The sequence below is a fragment of the Lactuca virosa genome, chromosome 6 (genome assembly GCF_052849685.1).
Source record: "Lactuca virosa cultivar CGN04683 chromosome 6, Lactuca_virosa_CGN04683_v6, whole genome shotgun sequence".
Classification (NCBI taxonomy): domain Eukaryota; kingdom Viridiplantae; phylum Streptophyta; class Magnoliopsida; order Asterales; family Asteraceae; genus Lactuca; species Lactuca virosa.
In genome coordinates, this window is record NC_136431.1 from 12,982,317 (window position 1) to 13,001,804 (window position 19,488).

Sequence of the window (19,488 nt, forward strand, 5' to 3'; positions counted from 1 at the left end):
TTTATGATTATTTTTCTATAATTTTTCCAACACAGGGGCAGAATGGGAAATTTTCAGAATTTCCCAGCAATGCATTATAAGGGTTATTTGACAACTTAACTCACTAAGCCATAACCAAGATCAACTTTAAAGATGAAAATTAAGTACTTAACAGTAGCAACATGTCAAGAAGTTAAAATAACAATTTCAACTTCAAACCATGACTCAAAGTACATTGCTTTTATGGGAAAAACAATGTATGTTGCAAAAAGAGAAAACACAATTTGGGTTGGAGTTTTCTTCATCATTGAGACACATAAAAAGAAACTTAGGAACTGTTTTGATAACCACATGAATGGTCCAAAACATAGTCTAAATTGAACATGAAATCATTATAATTGAAGTGATAGAAACATGAATTTTTTTTTGACACCAAAAGAGAGAAATTAACTTCACAATTCCAACCAATCCTTAAGCACCATCAACAACACATAAAAGAGTGTTTTTAGAAGGATTTTGACAGCAACAATTAGCCAAGAACACACCCATTAAGGTTGAAAATCCGACATATGATAATTCACTAGAATTGAGGTGAAAAGAAGAAGATTATGTGAACCAAATCACTAGCAATTGAAGCATGGACACAAGAGAATGAAGAATTAATACATACCAACACTTGGGATCGATTTCACAACTCCAATCTTCTTCAAGAAGTCGACGATTGCAGCCCTTGTTCCTTCCTTCTCCTCTCGTTGGGGTCTCCTTCCCCTCTCCCTCTTCGTGATCGTTTTATTTTTCCTTGCTAAAAACCGATCGATGCCACAAGAAAAAGGAGGCCACGAACTTGATTTGGTCGACTCAATTCCCCAATAAACAACGTTAAGAACTGATTTAATTGGATCGACTCTTGTTGCCATCGTGACCCAAAAACGGACGTACTCTCATCAATCTCATTAACACGTCAATTAGTTATTGGGGTTACATTTGATTTTTCAAGGAAAGTCCCTAAACTTTCATAATTTAATTCCTAACAATCCTAACCCTAATAACTTAACATTTTTGAGTTTCCTTAATGACAAAACAACCCCTCAACATAATTAACACCATTTAAATGAGTTAAGTTTACCCTAATAATTCCTTAATATATTTTAATTTAATTATATTTCTCTTATTTATTGATTAATTCTTTTAGATGTTAAATACATCTTTCTTTTTTAATTTATTTCGTTATATAACCTTAAAACCAAAATAATCCTATGAATATAATATTTGTCTAACGGAAAGTAATATCGATGACGGCAATAAATTCGGGTCGTTACAATTCTCCCCTCCTTAAAAAGATTCCGTCTTCGGGATCTCTATATCTCTGCTTATTCTTATTCCTAGGTCGCCTCATTGAGTTATACTCCAAAAAGAATCAATGTTAAAGGAAAAGTGTGTTCACCAAAAGAGATTTCACACATATCAAACTTTTCACGCCCTATGACTAGATCAAACACAACCACGTAAATATCTGAAATCAGGACTCACGGAGTTCGAGGTACACCACACTTTATCATAAAAGTTCAAGGATACCCACTATTTAGTATTACTAGCATCAAATAACACGGAATCACAGATAACACATAAGCACAATTAACACATAAGCACAAATAGAGTTAACTAATAAAAACTCAAAAGAATTACCTCATCAATGCGTCAAACCTCCTCAGCTGTCATATTGAAAGCACGAGCTTTCACCTTAGGCACTTCATCTTTCTTCTCATTACCAGCTGCTTAAACCTTAGGATTTGGGCACTGAGTACTAATATGGGCCGTCTGCCTACAATTATAGCAGAGCGGCTCATTCTTGCACTCTTCTTGCTTGTGGCCTAATTTTCCACATCGTCTGCATCTCATGGTGTCGCTACTGCATGACCCCTTATGTGAGGAGTGACAATTCGTACAGTAGTCCGGCTTGTCACCCCTCTTATCTTGGTGACCATTCTTTCTCTTCTTCGAGGATTCAGACGAACCCTCCCATTTCCTCTAGAAAACGCGTTTGGTTGAAATCGGAGGAGTTTTCATTTACATGTTAGAAATTTGGAAAACTTTGGAAAACTGTAAAAATCACTTTTTCTAATTTGCATATAATTTGGAAAACTGGAAATTTTCATTTTCTTAGAAAATTTTGGAAAACTGAACGAAACAAACGCGTTTTCAAAATTTCTATTTTTCTTGGAAAATTTTCCTAGAAAACTAGAAAATTTTCCACAACCAAACGCACCCTAAAATTCTTAAAACTATAATTTTCTTTTTTCAAAAACCCGTTTGCAAACACTACATTAAAAAAGGTAAGACAGCTAAATGGTTTTTATCCGAAATCATTGATATGTAACATCAAATATGCAATTACTTGCAAGTCATTAATTTTGTAACCTATAAATCACACACTTACTCCAACATAAGAGACTTCAATAACTATAATGGTTAAAAATACTAATTCATCATTTTAAATTTAAAAATATTATCTTAAATCTTTGATGATATAATATCAATAAAATCTACATACATTTAAATCTTCATAAAGTTTTAAAGCTTTACCAAAATATTAAAAGATTATACCATCTTCTTGAAATTATAATTATAATCGGTCTATATTTAAAGCTTCCAACAAGATGGGTACAAGTATACAAGGCGGGAATGGAATGCAAATGGAATCCTGATGAATTAATTCATAATAAAACAATTTTTTTATTTTTTTATTTTGAAAAAAGTAAAAGGAACAAAGCCAAAGAAGAAGCAGCAGGCCAGCAAGAGTCGTCTATCTCCTTTTTCATCCAATCTCTCATCTCCAAAACTCAGAAAAAAACCAGCTTCAATCAGCATACGCATTTCGTGGATCCACCTTCAAAGTTTGAAATTACAGTAGAATTAGAACGTAAACCCTATCCCTTAATGTTAATTTTAACAAAAATCTACTATTTCTGTTCAACAGTTTAGTCGGTGATCTTCTTAAGGTATGTTATCTCTTCCATGTGGCTTTATTAATTTTTTTTTCTGTATATGACTTCAAGTAGATCTGCGATGGAATGCTTTCGTATGGATTTATTTCATCATTTAGCTCAATTTATAAATTGGATTTGACTAGATTTTGGGTAATGCTGCTAGCTTTTGATAAATGCGTTAGGGTTTTTGTGGGGTTGTAATTCTTTTTCGTACGTTTTATACATGAAATCGAGTTACTTTTCCTGAAATTTGAAATTGGGGGTCGAGAATAATGGAATTTAGAATTGTTTAACAATGTTGCCCAAACCCTTTTATGAAAATTGGGAAAAGTCTCATTTGATTGTTATCTTCTTCTGGGTTTTACATATAATTTTAACAATTATTCTTACTTTCAGCACTATCTCCGAACATTCAAGGAAGCAAAAGTTGAGCTAGTTTGTAATGGATCTTCACCAAGATTCAAATGGAAGTGCAAACAGCCAATCAGATGGTTTAATCAATGGCAATGGCACATGTCTTCCTGCTGCTGAAGTGCCAGAATTGACAAAACTTAACAGTTTAGAGGTTAACAATCTACTGCTTTTCTTTTTTCCTTTTCATTAAACTGTAAAATCTACATTTTGCTCTAATTTTTCTATACTTTAATCCAAATTCAACTTCTATACACAGAATGCATCTTCTCGATCACTTTTTAAAATTGTTCACAAGATTCTTGATGACACCATTGACAACAAGAAAGAAGATGTACCAGATGTAAGTCAATTATTGGGTTCTAAATTCTGATAAATTACCATTTCTATAAAACATTTCAATAAGTTCATCTTCTATTATGTAGAGAGTCGCCAGTGTATTAAAAAAGCTCATTCAAATGACCGAGCAACAAATTTCAAAGCAAGCAGAATATTTCAAGAAGGTAAAGCTTAAAGATTTTCTAGAAATATTCAAATTTCACTTTAAACTTATATAATATTGGTTTTGTTTTTGTGTGTGTTTATAGCAAAAGAATATATACAAGACACGTGAGGAGAAATACCAATTACAATTTAAAGTGCTTGGATCTCTTGTTATTGGAGCTGCAGAAGAAAATGAACTCATTAAGAACCAACTGCAGCTTATTAAGTCTGAGAAGAGGAAGATAGAAGACATAAAAAAACTTGAAGATGTAGAATTAATTAGGCTTAGACAAGAGAAAAATGAGAGTAATTTAGAGATTTCTAAATTAAAACAGGAAATAGAAATCACAAGGGATACATATGAGACTCGATATGTACAACTTGAAAAACATGGGATTGAAGTTGAATCTGAGCTCAAGAACAAGATAACAGATCTTGAAAATCTTCTTATTGGATCAAGAAAGAAGGTGAAAGAACTTGAAAAGTTCACAGAATCCAAGTTCTTAAGATGGAAAAAGAAAGAACGTGGCTACAAAAACTTCATGGATTTCCAGTCTGGATCTTTAAAGGAATTAAGAATGGGTTCTGAATCCATTAAGCAAGAAGTTTTGAAGACACAGCAGATTTACACTGAAGAAATTAATCATTTTGGTAAATTTTCACCTTTTTACATTTATCCTTTTTCATAAATTAAACGACATTTGTTTTTACATCATGTTTTTTTTTTGACATTTTGTGACTTTGAATAGGCATGAAGATTCAAGGGCTTGTAGATGCTGCACAAAATTACCATACAGTCCTTACAGAAAACCGGAAGTTGTACAATGAAGTACAAGATTTGAAAGGTATTTAAATGCATATAGAGATATAAACACAATGTGTCATTAATCATTATACAATTTTTACTAATTTTTTTTATTGTTTTTACAGGAAATATTAGGGTTTATTGTCGTATAAGGCCATTTCTCAAGGGTCAAAGTCAAAAACAAACAACCATAGAGTATATTGGCGAAAATGGTGAATTAATTGTGACAAATCCTTCAAAACAAATCAAAGAAAGCCACCGACTCTTCAAATTCAATAAAGTTTTTAGCCCTTCAGCAACACAAGGTTTTTTTATTTCTACCATTATCATTTTGTATTATATTATATACACATAACACATTCTAATGACTTATTTATAATCTTTTTTTACAGAGGATGTATTTGTTGACACTCAACCACTCATTCGGTCGGTGTTAGATGGATATAATGTATGCATATTTGCATATGGTCAAACAGGGTCTGGGAAGACATATACTATGGTGATTATTAAATCTTTATGTTAATAAATTTAAATTTTATCGTACAATATTTGACTTTTTTTTTTTTTCTAGACGGGGCCTAATGTGTCATCTCCAGAAGATTGGGGAGTAAATTATCGAGCTTTAAATGATTTATTTCATCTCTCCCAAACAAGAAGAAGCTCATTTGAATACGAAATCGGTGTTCAAATGGTTGAAATATATAATGAACAAGTTCGTGATCTGTTAACGAGCGACACTACTCAAAGAAGATATCCTTGACTTTGACTTTGTAGTTTGACTTTATTTCGTTTTTTATTAAAAAATTTTGACCTTGACTTTCCACACACTCGGGATATGGAACTCTACTCAACCGAACGGGTTAGCAGTACCCGATGCCAGCATGCACCCAGTGACATCAACCGCAGATGTTTTGGAATTGATGAATTTAGGGTTAACAAATCGGGCTGTGGGGGCCACCGCTTTGAATGAAAGAAGCAGCCGGTCCCACAGGTGAGAATGGTTATGAACTTATGATAATTTCTTTTTCTTTAAGGGCAAATTGCAGTAAAGTACATTGTATTCCTTTTTTTAACGGGTGTAAAACTTTTATGATTCAGTGTGTTGACTGTTCATGTCCGTGGAGTTGACTTGGAGACAAATGGTGTCCTACGTGGCAACTTACATTTGGTTGACCTTGCGGGAAGTGAAAGGGTTGACCGGTCAGAAGCAACAGGAGACAGACTCCGTGAAGCTCAACACATCAACAAATCTTTATCCGCTTTAGGAGATGTCATTTTTGCCCTTGCCCAAAAAAGTCAACACGTCCCATACAGAAATAGCAAGTTGACTCAAGTCTTACAGAGCTCTTTAGGAGGACAAGCAAAAACTCTCATGTTTGTACAGCTGAATCCTGATGTGGAATCCTTTTCTGAAACTATCAGTACTCTGAAATTTGCTGAAAGAGTGTCAGGTGTCGAGTTGGGTGCAGCCCGTAGTAATAAAGACGCGAGGGGCGTTCGTGAGCTCATGGAACAGGTACCGTAAACCCCAAGGGTATTTTCGTCATTTCACATTACGTGAAGTAGTTTAACATGACATGACACAACACTTTTTTTAATGTAGGTGAGTAATTTGAAAGACGCGTTGAGCAAGAAAGATGAGGAGATGGCGAGGTTACGGGGTGGGAAGACGAATGGGACGCCGCCACGTGGCGAGTGTTTGAGTGAAAGTAATTCCCATAAAGATCTGAATGATGATGATGATGATATTGAGATATTGGGATTAGGGGAAGATGATTCAGAAGAGAGATTAAGTGATATTTCTGATGGTGGACTTTCAATGGGGACAGAGACTGATGGCTCACTCAGTAGTATTGTTGAGTTGACTCTTTTTCCCGGAGCTTCAAAACCGCCTGTTGAGAAGTGAGTCTGTCTCTTAGCCAAATGTCTTTTTTACCCTTTAGGGGCAAATTCGTCTTTTTGTAAATTCTTTTGGTTTTTTTTTTCAGGCCGAATGTACCGGCTAAACTTCCGAGGCCCCCGCAAAAGGCGGCGGTGGCGGCTACTTCTTCTAGAAAACCGGTGCAGACAGGTTCTTCTTCATCTTCACAACGGCTTACAGTACCACCTTCTAGAACATCATTGACCAAGGGTTTGCCACGCGTCTCATTAAGTATGTACATCATCTTACTTAATTGATCATTTCATTGTGAAAATTGTTACTAAATTGAATGATGTTTTCAGGTTCTAGTGGTAAAAAGTCAACTTCCGGAAGCTCTTCGGTCAAACCTGGTGTGAGAAGGTGAAGATTGATCTTTAATGGCATGACTGTTACGTAAGATAGATTAGCATTGACTTTATGTTATTCATGAACTTCGTGTTCATGGGAAAACAATTGTGGTTGTGAAAATTTAATATATGAAAACAGTGTTAGAGTGTTAGATCTAGGGGTAAAGAGGTCAAGATTTTCTTGATCGATTGTGGAAATTGGATTATGTTATACAAGTTTTAGGGTTGATGTTTGCCATCTGTTGTTTGATACTTTATTTTGTAGGTGTTCTATTAGAGAAATGAAAGATAAGGATCATGGGGTGTTTTTTTTATTTGATATGAGTTGAAATAAAGATGGAACTTACATAACAAAAATGAAGGAGAGATGAGGGAGGAAAGTACTATAAACGTTTATGACATCTTTATCATTTTGATTATAGACAAAATTGCTTTAGAAATTTAGCAAATGGACCTACAAACTATAAAGGTATTGTCTTTGTACCGAAAGTATGCATGTTCTATTGGCTTTGTAAAAGTGGGTTGATTTTATTAAGATATTGATTTTTGTCGGTGGTGGTGATTAATAGACAATTGTGACGATCTTTTGGTGGTGGTGATCATGGGCAGTTCTCATGTATTCATGTTGTTATGGTAATAAAAGGATTATTGAATATTTAAATACATAATTCACCAAATATCTCCATAGGTGGTGGTTAGATAATCACACATATTTATGTCCACACATACATGAGTATGATCATAACATACTCATGTCTCAGACATGTGTAAATGTGGTTTTGTGATGATGTTTAATTTGCATACACATGTTTATGTCCATAATTGAGCCCATATTCACATATTTGACATTAAGGGCAGCGCCCCTGGGTCCGGGGTTTCCAAAGGGGCAGCGCCCCTAACGGGGTCCAAGGGACAGAGTCGGCTTCAAATTCTTGAGGGTGATTATGGTAAAACTAACGAAATTCGTTAGTTTTGGAAACCCTAAATCCTCATTAAAATCCAGATTTCCCTGACTTGCTTCAAAAGCAACCCATGACGGCCAACCCTAAGAGGCAAACCCTAATCTTGTTTATTATAAATAAACAACCATTCTCTTTGAGAAAATACACACGAATATTATTAGCTCTCTTTTTCTTCAGACGAACATAGAATTTTTCTAGCAATTTGGCTTACGATTTTTGTGCCTAGATTCGTAAGTGTCCTTTTGGATTATCCAGGGCTGAATTTCTTGCAACCCAGGCATAGGGTAAAAATATCAGTTCGGAAAATGTTCACACGATCTAAGAGATATCCAGATCTCCAACATAAACCCTAATTCCTCCAACAGTTTGGTCATATAATTTGATTTGATTACATGACCCGATGTGCCTATGTGATAAAACCCAAATCTATGAAAATTGTTATTGGTTATTCTGTCTAAAAATATGACATTTGAACACGGTGTAACATCCCGATTCCTAAGTATGAGATTTATGGCTTAAAAATGTAATTTTTCCCTTTTGAACTCGTCGAGTTGAAGGCCTCAACTCGACGTGTTGGAAGCTTCCCAACTCGACGAGTTGTTGAGGAAAACTCGACGAGTTGTTAGAAATCGTCCCTATGGGAGGAGGAAGAAGGGTTGGCGAATACTTCAAGCCAAGGTGCAAGGAGGAATGAAATCCCTAAGGTCGTATTTATAGCCTTGGATGCATCCTTAGGTTTAGTACTCCTTCCCATGTGGGATGGAGTATAACCACGAAATTTCACTCATTTCCCATGTGGGATGAAGTGATTTTCATCCAACCCTAATTCCATAAGGTTCTGGAACATTCCTGATTAACCAACTATCGATTAATGAACATTCAACCCTTTAATTAATTAAACTGTTAATTAATTCCCAAAATATATTTCCAATTAGTTTCGAATTAATTATTAACCATAATAATTAATAAACCAATTTCTCCTTTATTTATTCTACTCAATTTGGGTCTTGAGGGCAACCCAAAAGGACCCTGCTATTATTAGAAATATTACCAATAGTTAATGACCTTGGACACTATTCCAACAGCTTCGTATCAACACATGTGATACAAATAAACTGAGTGGGTCAGGTTGGGAAACCTGGTGAGTACATAGGGTTTTCAACCCACAATAATAAAGTTATTATGTTTAATCATCAAACAATAAACCCAATTACCCATCCCCATTATCTTCTTTATTCTTAAGTATCTTCCCTAAGAATCATCTATTCCTCATTATTTATTCCTAAGGATTGTCCTAAGGAATAGGCACGAAGTCCATCGTTCCCAGGGTTTATATAACAGACACTAAGTCCATAGTTGCCAGGGTTCATCTAACAGGCGTTAAGTCCATAGTTGCCAGGGTTTATCTCATTTATGGACAATATTATTTTAGAGAGTCCACCCGCAATACATGTCAATGGGTTTTTAGAGTACACCGGGTGAACACATCGTTCACAACACCTACAGGTTGCGAGCCTGCTAGTGTTCCACTGGACTATCTAGAATAGTCTGTGGTTGTCATCTATACTCTGCTAGATGACGGGGCCATCGCTTGGGTCATCGCTTGGGTCATCGCTTCTCACTATATTTTACCACTCATATATCATCGCTCATCATTCATCTCATCTTTCATCACTCATAATTCACCTCATCTTTAATCTACCCATCTTTTACCCATCATAATTATAGGTATAAAATACATATATAGTTTAAAACAATTAAAACATGTATATTTTTGTTCATCCAACATAAATATTAAGTACACAGATAATATGCACACATAACACGTAATTTATATTAAATATTTCATATCTAGGTGTAAGATGAAAGTAACTATCACTCACATGTTAAAGTGATGACTCCAAACTCGGACAACGCTCCGCTTCTTAATATAATTTTCTTCGACGAAACCTAGTATTATTACCACTAGATTTTAGTCTAATGTTTCTCGCGACTAATTATTAGTCTTAGTATTATTATTTATATAAGCGTTAGACAATACTTTTCAACTAGTATATACAGACAGTATATACAGACAGGGGCAGACATGAAACACCAGAGGGCAGGACCATTTTGGCATTAAAGCACTTCTGAAATCCAACAACCCAGGCGGCCCTTCAAACCGGATTCCCCGTACCGCAAGTAGTTAAAAATACATTATAACGACACCTATATAAGTCATAATACTAGCTCATATATTTATTATAAGTTCATACTAACGATACTAAGTTTAAACATAAGGTATACTTGAAGTAGGGTAAACATAACTTACTTACAATGGAGTTTTAGCTAGGAGCTGGGCTCTGCAGGCGTAGAACTTCGTCGCTGAATCTTTCTAAGAAAGATTCTTGCAGCGCTTCAACGCTCACCTTACTATACTAAAACTACAGAAAGAGAAGTTGAATCATGAGGGACCGAAATGCTCAGGGGGGTAAGAAGAGAAAGACTATTGACTCAAGAGAATGATGCAAGAAATATGAGAGCCTAGAGGCTCTTATTTATAGCAATTGAATTTTAAAAAACTACCCTCTATAGTTACTTAATGACCTTCTAGTTATATAAACGACTAAACACCCATTTATAATACTATTTTAAATAGATTTAACGATATTTGTACTAAACTAATGTCAAAAGTACTCAACACTAGTCTTATAACGACCGCATCGTCGATACCTTTCTAATGATATATACATATGTATACGTATATATGATTTATACTTTATTTTAAGACGTAAATATGCTATTATAATTTATAACTCATTCATACGAACTCCGTTTTGACGTTCTTTATATCCACGCGTAGCTATAGACGAGATCTACAACTTTCGTTTAGACCCCGTCGGCTAATTTTTGACTTTATTTTCCGTTCATATTTTTATAAAATTAAATGATTTTGTTAAAATCATAACTCTCTCATACGAACTCCGTTTTTGACATTCTTTTTCTCAAAAATCCTATTTTAAGGGGTACTACGATTTTCGTTTTGGTGGCATTAGCTAAAAGTCAACCATTCTCTTCGTAGCTTTTTACGTCACATATTCCTTGTGCGCGGCTGACTTTTATATCTTATAAAATCATATCTAATTCATACGGATTCGGATTTCGACGAAATTTATATTTTCGGGATCGGGGCGACGTGTACTTTCTAAATATATAATAATATATATGTTTTATCGCACTTATTTTTACGATTTACAAACGATTCGAATGTTTTTTCCTATTTTATTATATTATGATAATCATGAAACATATAGTATTCAAATAATTCTTCTTTATTACATCAAATAGTTATAATTGTTGAACCTAACTATTACTTTGGTTAAGATTATTTATCCTAGATAATATTATATAAAAAAAATCATTTTTAACGCTTATTATATCTTAGTTGACTAGCCCGAATCTGCGGGTGTTACATTTTCCAGCTCTTGGGTACCAGATCTACATTCTTGAGCATTAGAAGGGATGAAAAAGGACTGAATGAGTTAAGCTGGGAAAACTCGACGAGTTGGATCGGGTTTTCCCGCTTTTCTGGAACCTATAGGAACTCGACGAGTTGGCATGTGCACCCGACGAGTTGGGTCAACATGGACTGTTGACCTTGACTGTTGACTTTGACTTTTCCCATGGTTGACCAAGTTTGACTTTTGAGGGCATTTTGGGTATTTTGAGGTTTTGATAGAATGGTCATATGGTGGTTGTAGGTTGTTGAGTCCGGAGCTGAGTTTTGGAGTTGGATTTTACCGGTTCAGCAGTACTTGTGAGGTGAGTCTTCCTCACTATGCTTCTGGGTCGAAGGCAATAAGTTCGACCCTGTTGGATTGTTATCCTGGTTTATCGTATGCTTGTTGCGGTAGTAATCTGTTAGATCGGTATCCTGGTAGATAGGATGATGTTATTCTTATTGATCTGTATGATCTGCGCTTGCCTGTTAATTGATTATGTGTTTATGAGTTATGTATATGTCGACATGTGTTTGTGTTGTCGGGTTGAGGTGGTCCTGCTTTGTGATGAAGGCCAACAGACCCAAGGCGGCCCAGATAGACTGAAGGCCTTGCGAGGCGGTCCAGTCAGTTCGAAGTCCCGACGAGCGGTCCGGATAGGCTGTAGGCCCTACGAGGCGGTCCAGTCATGCTGAAGGCTCGGGAGCGGTCCAGATAGGATGTAGACCCTGCGAGGCAGTCCAGTCAGGCTGAAGGCTCATTTATGCATGCTGTGTTTGTTATGTTTTGTAGTGGTATTTTGGGGGAAACTCACTAAGCTTTGGTCTTACAGTTGTTGGATTATGTTTCAGGTACCTCTAAGGATCGCGGGAAGACGAAGGTGTGATCGTGCACCTCCTCATGTTTTTGTTTCACGATTTTGGGATTTCTCTGATATGAATCTTATTGTGTAAACAGTTTGTAAACAATGATGATTTTGGAATGTTTTAAAAGTTTACTTTTTTCACGAACTTTATGAGTGTTACAAATTGGTATCAGAGCCCTGGTTTGAGTGAATTGGAGGAACTCTCGCGTGAATCCAGTCTCAAACTAAGGAAAAGATTTTCAAAATGATTTTCAAACGATTTTCAAAGTACTAAAGGAGGATGCGATGTGTACGGTCAGCTGGAGCCAGTAAGTAGACCCCAAATTACCATGCTATTATTTGATATTATGAGATGTTAGAACAACATGCTAGTGATAGGCTAGGGATCTTCAGGAATTGCATGATAGAATTGCCTGATTATATGATGCCTGGTATCCTAGGGTTTTTTTTATGGAATTGACATCATTATTGTTCTTGTTTGATGAAGGGCTTATGGTAGGATAAGATATTCGAATGTCTATAGGGTCCAGTTTTATGTATGGCTAGCATAAACGAGTGCTGCAGGGTTTGTGGAAGTTTCATGGTTGAGTTGTGTGTGGTCAGCCGGCCATTCGCGAGATGTTTAGTTTTCCTCTAGGAGTGATGACTGTGTGTTCGTTTATGCTTATGAGTATTGTTAGGGTGTTGTTATGATCCTTGAGACAAACACGAGTAGGTGTGGAAGGTAGTATGGGCCCGTACTACTAAAAGCACAGGAACCGTATGCGTAGCAAGGAAGTCACAACCCCTAGGTCTTCGTTGGGAGTTGGTTCCCCATTATGTATGTGGATTATCTGATATCTTCCTGGTGTATTTTCAGTATGGTGGTTACGAGACGATTCGAGACCGGATCCGGGTCGGGGCATGAGAGCTGGCAGTTAGGATGGGCCAGCACTGATAGAGGATCGTGTCAGGGAGATCATCCGTGAAGAGGTGGTTGCTATCGTCCGGGGTCAGATTCCGAAGATGTTTGGGTCTATCAAGATCGCGATGATGGAGTTCTTTGATGATCGCTACGCAGCCATTGCTGAGACGGCCGCTGTTGCAGCCTCCCCAGCCATGGCAGCTGCAGGTTTCGGACTAGGACGGGTTTTTCAGTATCGGGACTTCGATAATACGAAGCCCCCAACTTTTGATGGAGTTCAGGACCCGATTGTAGCCATGAGGTGGCTATCTGATGTGGATGGGTGTTTCTTCACATGTTCATGCCCTGCTGACCAGAAGGTCATGTGCGCTCTGAACCTTCTGAGGTCCGGAGCGAAGGATTGGTGGAGACTTGTTACAGGATCGTATTCTGAAGAGAAGAGGGTTGCAGTATCTTGGGATCAGTTTAGAGAGATGTTTCATACTCGTTACATACCGCGGGTTGAGCGTGAGAGGTTGGCTTAGGAGTTTTTGGATTTGAGGCAGAGGTCGGAGTCGGTGACGGAGATCACCCGGATGTTTACTAAGAGGGCTATGTTTTGCTTGGAGTTTGCTTCGGATCAGGCTCAGATGACCCGTTACTTGAGCATGCTCAAGACGGATATTCGACAGTTTGTTTCTACCCAGCGGTGTGATACCTAGTAGTGGGTTCCAAAAATGTGGCAAGGAGGGGCATTATGCTAGGGACTGCCGCCAGCCCGCCCCGGTTCAGAGTATGAGGATCTGCTATCATTGTGATCAGGTTGGCCATGTGAAGGTCAACTGTTCGTTGCTCTCCGCAAACCCGATGCAGGCCCCCGCACGAGCTACATTGAGGATCACTGGCGGAAGTCAGGGCAGGGCGGAGCCCCCGAGGGCTCGGGATCGTGCTTTCCAGCTCACTGCCGAGGAGGCCAGGACAGCACCAGACGTTGTGACTGGTATGTTTCTATCTCTTATCTTTTGATTATGATTGTCACTTTTGGTTCATTTTGGAGTCATTCTTGGGTTGGTCATTTCTTGAAGTTGCCACTTCAGATCTGGGCATTTTGTGGCCTCCTAGGGCTTAATGTTTCAAGCTTTGTATAGATCTAGGCTTCCTTCATGTTCTAAGTCCTTGGTTAAGCCATATTTGAGTGTCTTAGCCTCTTGGTGTCATGCACGGACGTAAAGTTAGCAACTTTACGTGGTTTTCCAGCTCTTGGGTACCAGATCTACATTCTTGAGCATTAGAAGGGATGAAAAAGGACTGAATGAGTTAAACTGGGAAAACTCGACGAGTTGTTCTGACAACTCGAGGAGTTGGATCGGGTTTTCCTTCTTTTCTGGATACTGTAGGAACTCGACGAGTTGGCATGTGCACTCGACGAGTTGGGTCAACATGGACTGTTGACCTTGACTGTTGACTTTGACTTTGCCCATGGTTGACCAAGTTTGACTTTTGAGGGCATTTTGGGTGTTTTGAGGTTTTGATAGAATGGTCATATGGTGGTTGTAGGTTGTTGAGTTCGGAGCTGAGTTTTGGAGTTGGATTTTACCGGTTCAACACTACTTGTGAGGTGAGTCTTCCTCATTATGCTTCTGGGTCGAAGGCACTAAGGCCGGCCCTGTTAGATTGTTATCCTGGTTTCTCGTATGCTTGTTGCGGTAGTAATCTGTTAGATCGGTTTCCTGGTAGATAGGATGATGCTATTCTTATTGATGTGTATGATTTGCGCTTGCCTGTTAATTGATTATGTGTTTATGAGTTATGTATATGTCGACATGTGTTTGTGTGGTTGGGTTGAGGCGGTCCTGCTTTTGCTGAAGGCCAACAGACCCAGGGCGGTCTGGATAGACGAAAGGCCTTTCGAGGCGGTCCAGTCAGGCCGAAGGCCCGACGAGCGGTCCGGATAGGCTGTAGGCCCTGCGAGGCGGTCCAGTCATGTCGAAGGCTTGGGAGCGGTCCAGATAGGCTGTAGGCCCTGCGAGGCGGTCCAGTCATGCTGAAGACTCATTTATGTATTATGTGTTTGTTATGTTTTTTAGTCGTATTTTTGGGGAAACTCACTAAGCTTTGGGCTTATAGTTGTTGGATTATGTTTCAGGTACCTCTGAGGATCGCGGGAAGGCGAAGGCGTGATCGTGCACCTCCTCATGTTTTTGTTTCACGATTTTGGGATTTCTTTGATATGAATCTTATTTTGGAAACAATTTGTAAACAATGATGATTTTAGAATGTTTTAAAAGTGTAACATCCCAATTTTCAAGACCAAAAATTTCGTTTTTAATTAAGTGATTTATAAAACCATTTACTGAAAAACAACATCGATATCATATCAAACTCATAACCCATAAGTCAAATGTCATAAAAACATGTCATGGAATAATAATAATGTCAGAGTACAATCCCAAGGACATCATAGTGCGGAAATCGGGTGTGTGTGCGATGCGCTGCTACCGTGCCGGCTCCTTCCCCTTCGATGAAGAGGTACTTGAAAACAAAACTGTAAACTATAAGCACGAAGCTTAGTGAGTTCCCTCATCATACCACATACCACCTAATGCCTATTCCTCGGTATCTTTCAACCGGTATCGGTCTGGCATAGCTGGGAGCAGGGCTCCCCTTCGGTATCTTTCAACCGGTAACCGGGAACTAACCTCCCCTTCCGTATATTTCAACCGGTAACCGGGAGCTAACCTCCCCTTCGGTATCTTTCAACCGGTAACCGGGAGCTAACCTCCATTTCGGTATCTTTCAACCGGTAACCGGGGAATATTTCTCCCCCTTCCACTACCACATAATAACATATCATGATCATACTGCTAGGCATGCACGGGTACTATCTACCCCTTCGATATCTTTCAAACGGTAACTAGGGATTATAACACCTTTATCACTACTAACCCATAAATCATAGCATCCTAGCGCATAAAGCATATCATATAGCAACACACCAGACAATTATCACAAAAACAATCATCTCTACTACAATCAATTACTAGTGGGCCGACCTTGGTGCCTTAGACCCACTTCTACTGGAAGGTAACTCACCTCAATGTCGTGAAGTGTCTGAACTATCCTCGTTGCCGGGATCAATTCCTCTCAATTCCTACATGTAACAACCTTCCTTAATTTACCATTACATACTCTTAACCCTTACAAGGGTTACTCAAGTCAAAGCCAAAGTCAAGGTCAACACCTTGGTCAAAGTCATCTCTGGGTCAAAGTCAACGTCTGGTTGACTCGACTCGCCGAGTTGACCCACCAACTCGCCGAGTCCCCAAATCCTCAAAACACTAAGACCTCGATCCTACTCACCGAGTCTTTCATGTACTCGCCAAGTTCTACTTCTTACAAAGTCGGGACATTCTTCAACTGACTCGTCGAGTCCTTCTTCATGCAAGAAGGCACATTCAACCCTAGACTCGCCGAGTTCCTCCTGCACTCGTCGAGTACGTCTTCATGCAGTTGGGACTTGCCTTGAACTCGCCGAGTTCTGTTCTTGAACTCGTCGAGTTCCATGATTTCCAGGTCCAGTTTCACATCTATCTTGTTGAGTCCTCTTCTAGACTCAACCAGTTCGATCCAAGCAGAAAAGGGTTGGGGAACCATACCCCGACTCGTCGAGTCCCATGAACGACTCGCCGAGTCCCCCAAGGTCCATGTCCATACAGTTGATTTCAGTCGGGTTTAACACATCCAAAACATAGATCTAGCCTCCTAGGGTCCATAATACACGTAAAGTTACAAACTTAACGCTCATGCATGGGGTATTTGGCTCAAATGGCCCTAAAATGGAGTCAACAAGATGCATGGGGCTCTTATGGCAATAAAGTTGGCACCTTTATGCCATAGGAACCCTCAATGGTTCCAGATCTGAAGTCATACCCCTTTATAACCACAAAATCCCGAAAATGGCACTTCTAAGGCTTAGAAAAGATAGAAATGAACCCTAACTAGAGATCTAAGAGATAGATGGTCAAGGTTTCAGCTTTATACCTCAAATGAGCTTGAAATGTGCCAAAACCTCTGGATCTTCTTGCTTCCTCTTGATCTCTCAAGCTTCCTTCTCCTTCTAAAATTTCAAACACACACAAATGGCACCAAAAAGCTCAAGAACACTCAATAAATGATTAGGGTTTCGAGTTAGGGATTTTCTGGACTGGGAGGGACGATGGAGGATGGGTTGAGACAAGGTAAGGTGCTTAAATAGGGTGCAAACCCTAAATATTAGGGTTTCATCCAGACAGTCCTACTCGCCGAGTCGGGCTCTCCGACTCGTCGAGTAGGTTACTTAAATCCCGCGTCCAAGAGTCTAGTCTACTCAACGAGTTGGGCCTCCAACTAGCCGAGTCCCAGTGTAAAAATGCAATTACTGTTATTTAAATACGTACCGGGAATCGGATGTTACAAAAAGTTTAAATTTTTCACGAATTTTATGAGTGTTACACACGGCCATTCCAAACATATTTTGAAAAAAGTTCTTTCGAAAGACGAAACTTAATAAAAATACATTAATTTTTAAATATACTTATTCTACACTTTCGGATATAAAGTTATAAATAATATTATCAAAATCAACATTGGAAAACAAATAAGTTAAACTATTGATATACTCAAGAAAATTTTGTACTAAACATCAGCTTTAGAGTAAGTTCATAATTTCAAACAAGAAATTTCTTCTACATCATCTTAGATGTTTCTCTTTTGACAAAACTTCAAAAATGGTCCCTGTGGTTTTCGAAAATATCAAGTTTAGTCCCTAAGTTCAAAAAACCTCACAGATGGTCCCTGTGGTTTCAAAACTTTTAACAAATGGTCCTTTTCGTTAACTCCGTTAGCTTTTGGCCGTTAAGTGGAGGGTATTTATGTCATTTCACTGCCACAGGGACCATTTATGAAGATTTGCCTTATTTTTTTTTTATAAAAAAAAAAGAAAATATATAATTATTTAATATTAAAGAGTCCCCCCCCACACACACACTCTCTCTTTCTCTCTCGTCTTCTTCCTAACCCTTTTGAATAATACAGTCAAATGAACAAATTTACTCCCTCCTTCTTCACTTTAATCTCCTCCACCAAAACCCAAACCAACAACATTACTTTAATCTCATCCCCCCTTCTTCACTTCATCATGTTTAGTTCAAGAAGCATGGAAATTCAACAATGAAAAGAAACCCCTGATAACCCATTTCTTGTTCATAGTCTATGATCACTAAAACATCTAATTGCAGTCATACAACTCTTGTTGATGGTAAATTATGTTTTAATTACAGATTACAGTAAACCCTAACATCAACAAAATCAGTAGTGAAAGTAAGACCCTAACAATCAAATTGGTTAATCAAAACCAAACAAAGATATCAAAGAACCCAAACAAGCAATTCGTTTACTGCTTCGATATCTCATCATCTGCCGCCAACCAGCAAGAATCACAATCCCAAATACAGTCCCCATCAGTATTCCTGAAATCAACCCCAATTTGTATCAAATTCAACTCTCCAAAAACAGAACTACAATCAACAAAACATCTAACCAGCTATAGGTTCAAGCCATAGGGTCGACACTCTCTTTATTCTAACCAAACCTACCGGTGGCTTTACTTCTCCTTTATCCCTCTGTCCTTGATGTCCCGCCATAAAAACTGACCAGGAAAGATCTTCTGAATTAGCGTTCCTTTGTAGTAACCGGAGACACCAGTGCACATGGATTTGAAATTGGAAACAATAACAGGGAAGAGGTTGCTGTAGAGGCTGAGGATGATGTGGCCAACGGGTTCGGTATCACGACAGAGGGCAAGATCTGATCTTAGGGTTCGGGTTTGGAAGTAGCTAGGGCAGATACGAAGTCAATGAATACGTAGTGAGTAATAATGGTGTCAAGTTGTTTTTGTGGTGGTGAGGTTATGGAGAGGGATGGGAGGGAGAGAGCAGTGGTAGTGGTGGAAAGGAAGAGAAGAAAGCGACAGTGGAGGTGGAGTTTGGAGAGAGGGGCCGAAGGAGGATGATAAGGAGATCGGGGTGGTTGTGGTTGAGCACCCAATGGTGACGATGTATTTATTGAGAGAGAGAGAGAGAGAGTGTGTGTGTGTGTGTGTGGGACCCTTTAATATTAAATAATTATATTTTTCCTTTTTTTATAAAAAAAATAAGGCAAATCTTCATATATGGTCCCTGTGGCAGTGAAATGACATAAATACCCTCCACTTAACGGCCAAAAGCTAACGGAGTTAACGAAAAAGACCATTTGTTAAAAGTTTTGAAACCACAGGGACCATCTGTGAGGTTTTTTGAACTTAGGGACTAAACTTGATGTTTTCGAAAA

General features: G+C 38.3%; 1 protein-coding gene across 1 annotated transcript; it reads left to right on the forward strand.

Annotated features, from left to right (window-relative positions):
• Positions 1-2,698: 2,698 nt before the first annotated feature.
• LOC145119322 (P-loop nucleoside triphosphate hydrolases superfamily protein with CH (Calponin Homology) domain-containing protein) lies at positions 2,699-7,247 on the forward strand. Its single transcript, XM_079054961.1, has 14 exons — positions 2,699-2,978; positions 3,363-3,531; positions 3,637-3,720; positions 3,803-3,880; positions 3,965-4,511; positions 4,610-4,705; positions 4,791-4,970; positions 5,058-5,164; positions 5,237-5,415; positions 5,492-5,656; positions 5,764-6,181; positions 6,269-6,567; positions 6,654-6,817; positions 6,889-7,247. The coding sequence occupies exons 2-14, from the start codon at positions 3,409-3,411 to the stop codon at positions 6,948-6,950; spliced, it is 2,502 nt and encodes an 833-aa protein (XP_078911087.1). The 5' UTR covers positions 2,699-2,978; positions 3,363-3,408; the 3' UTR covers positions 6,951-7,247.
• The last annotated feature ends 12,241 nt before the right edge of the window (positions 7,248-19,488 follow it).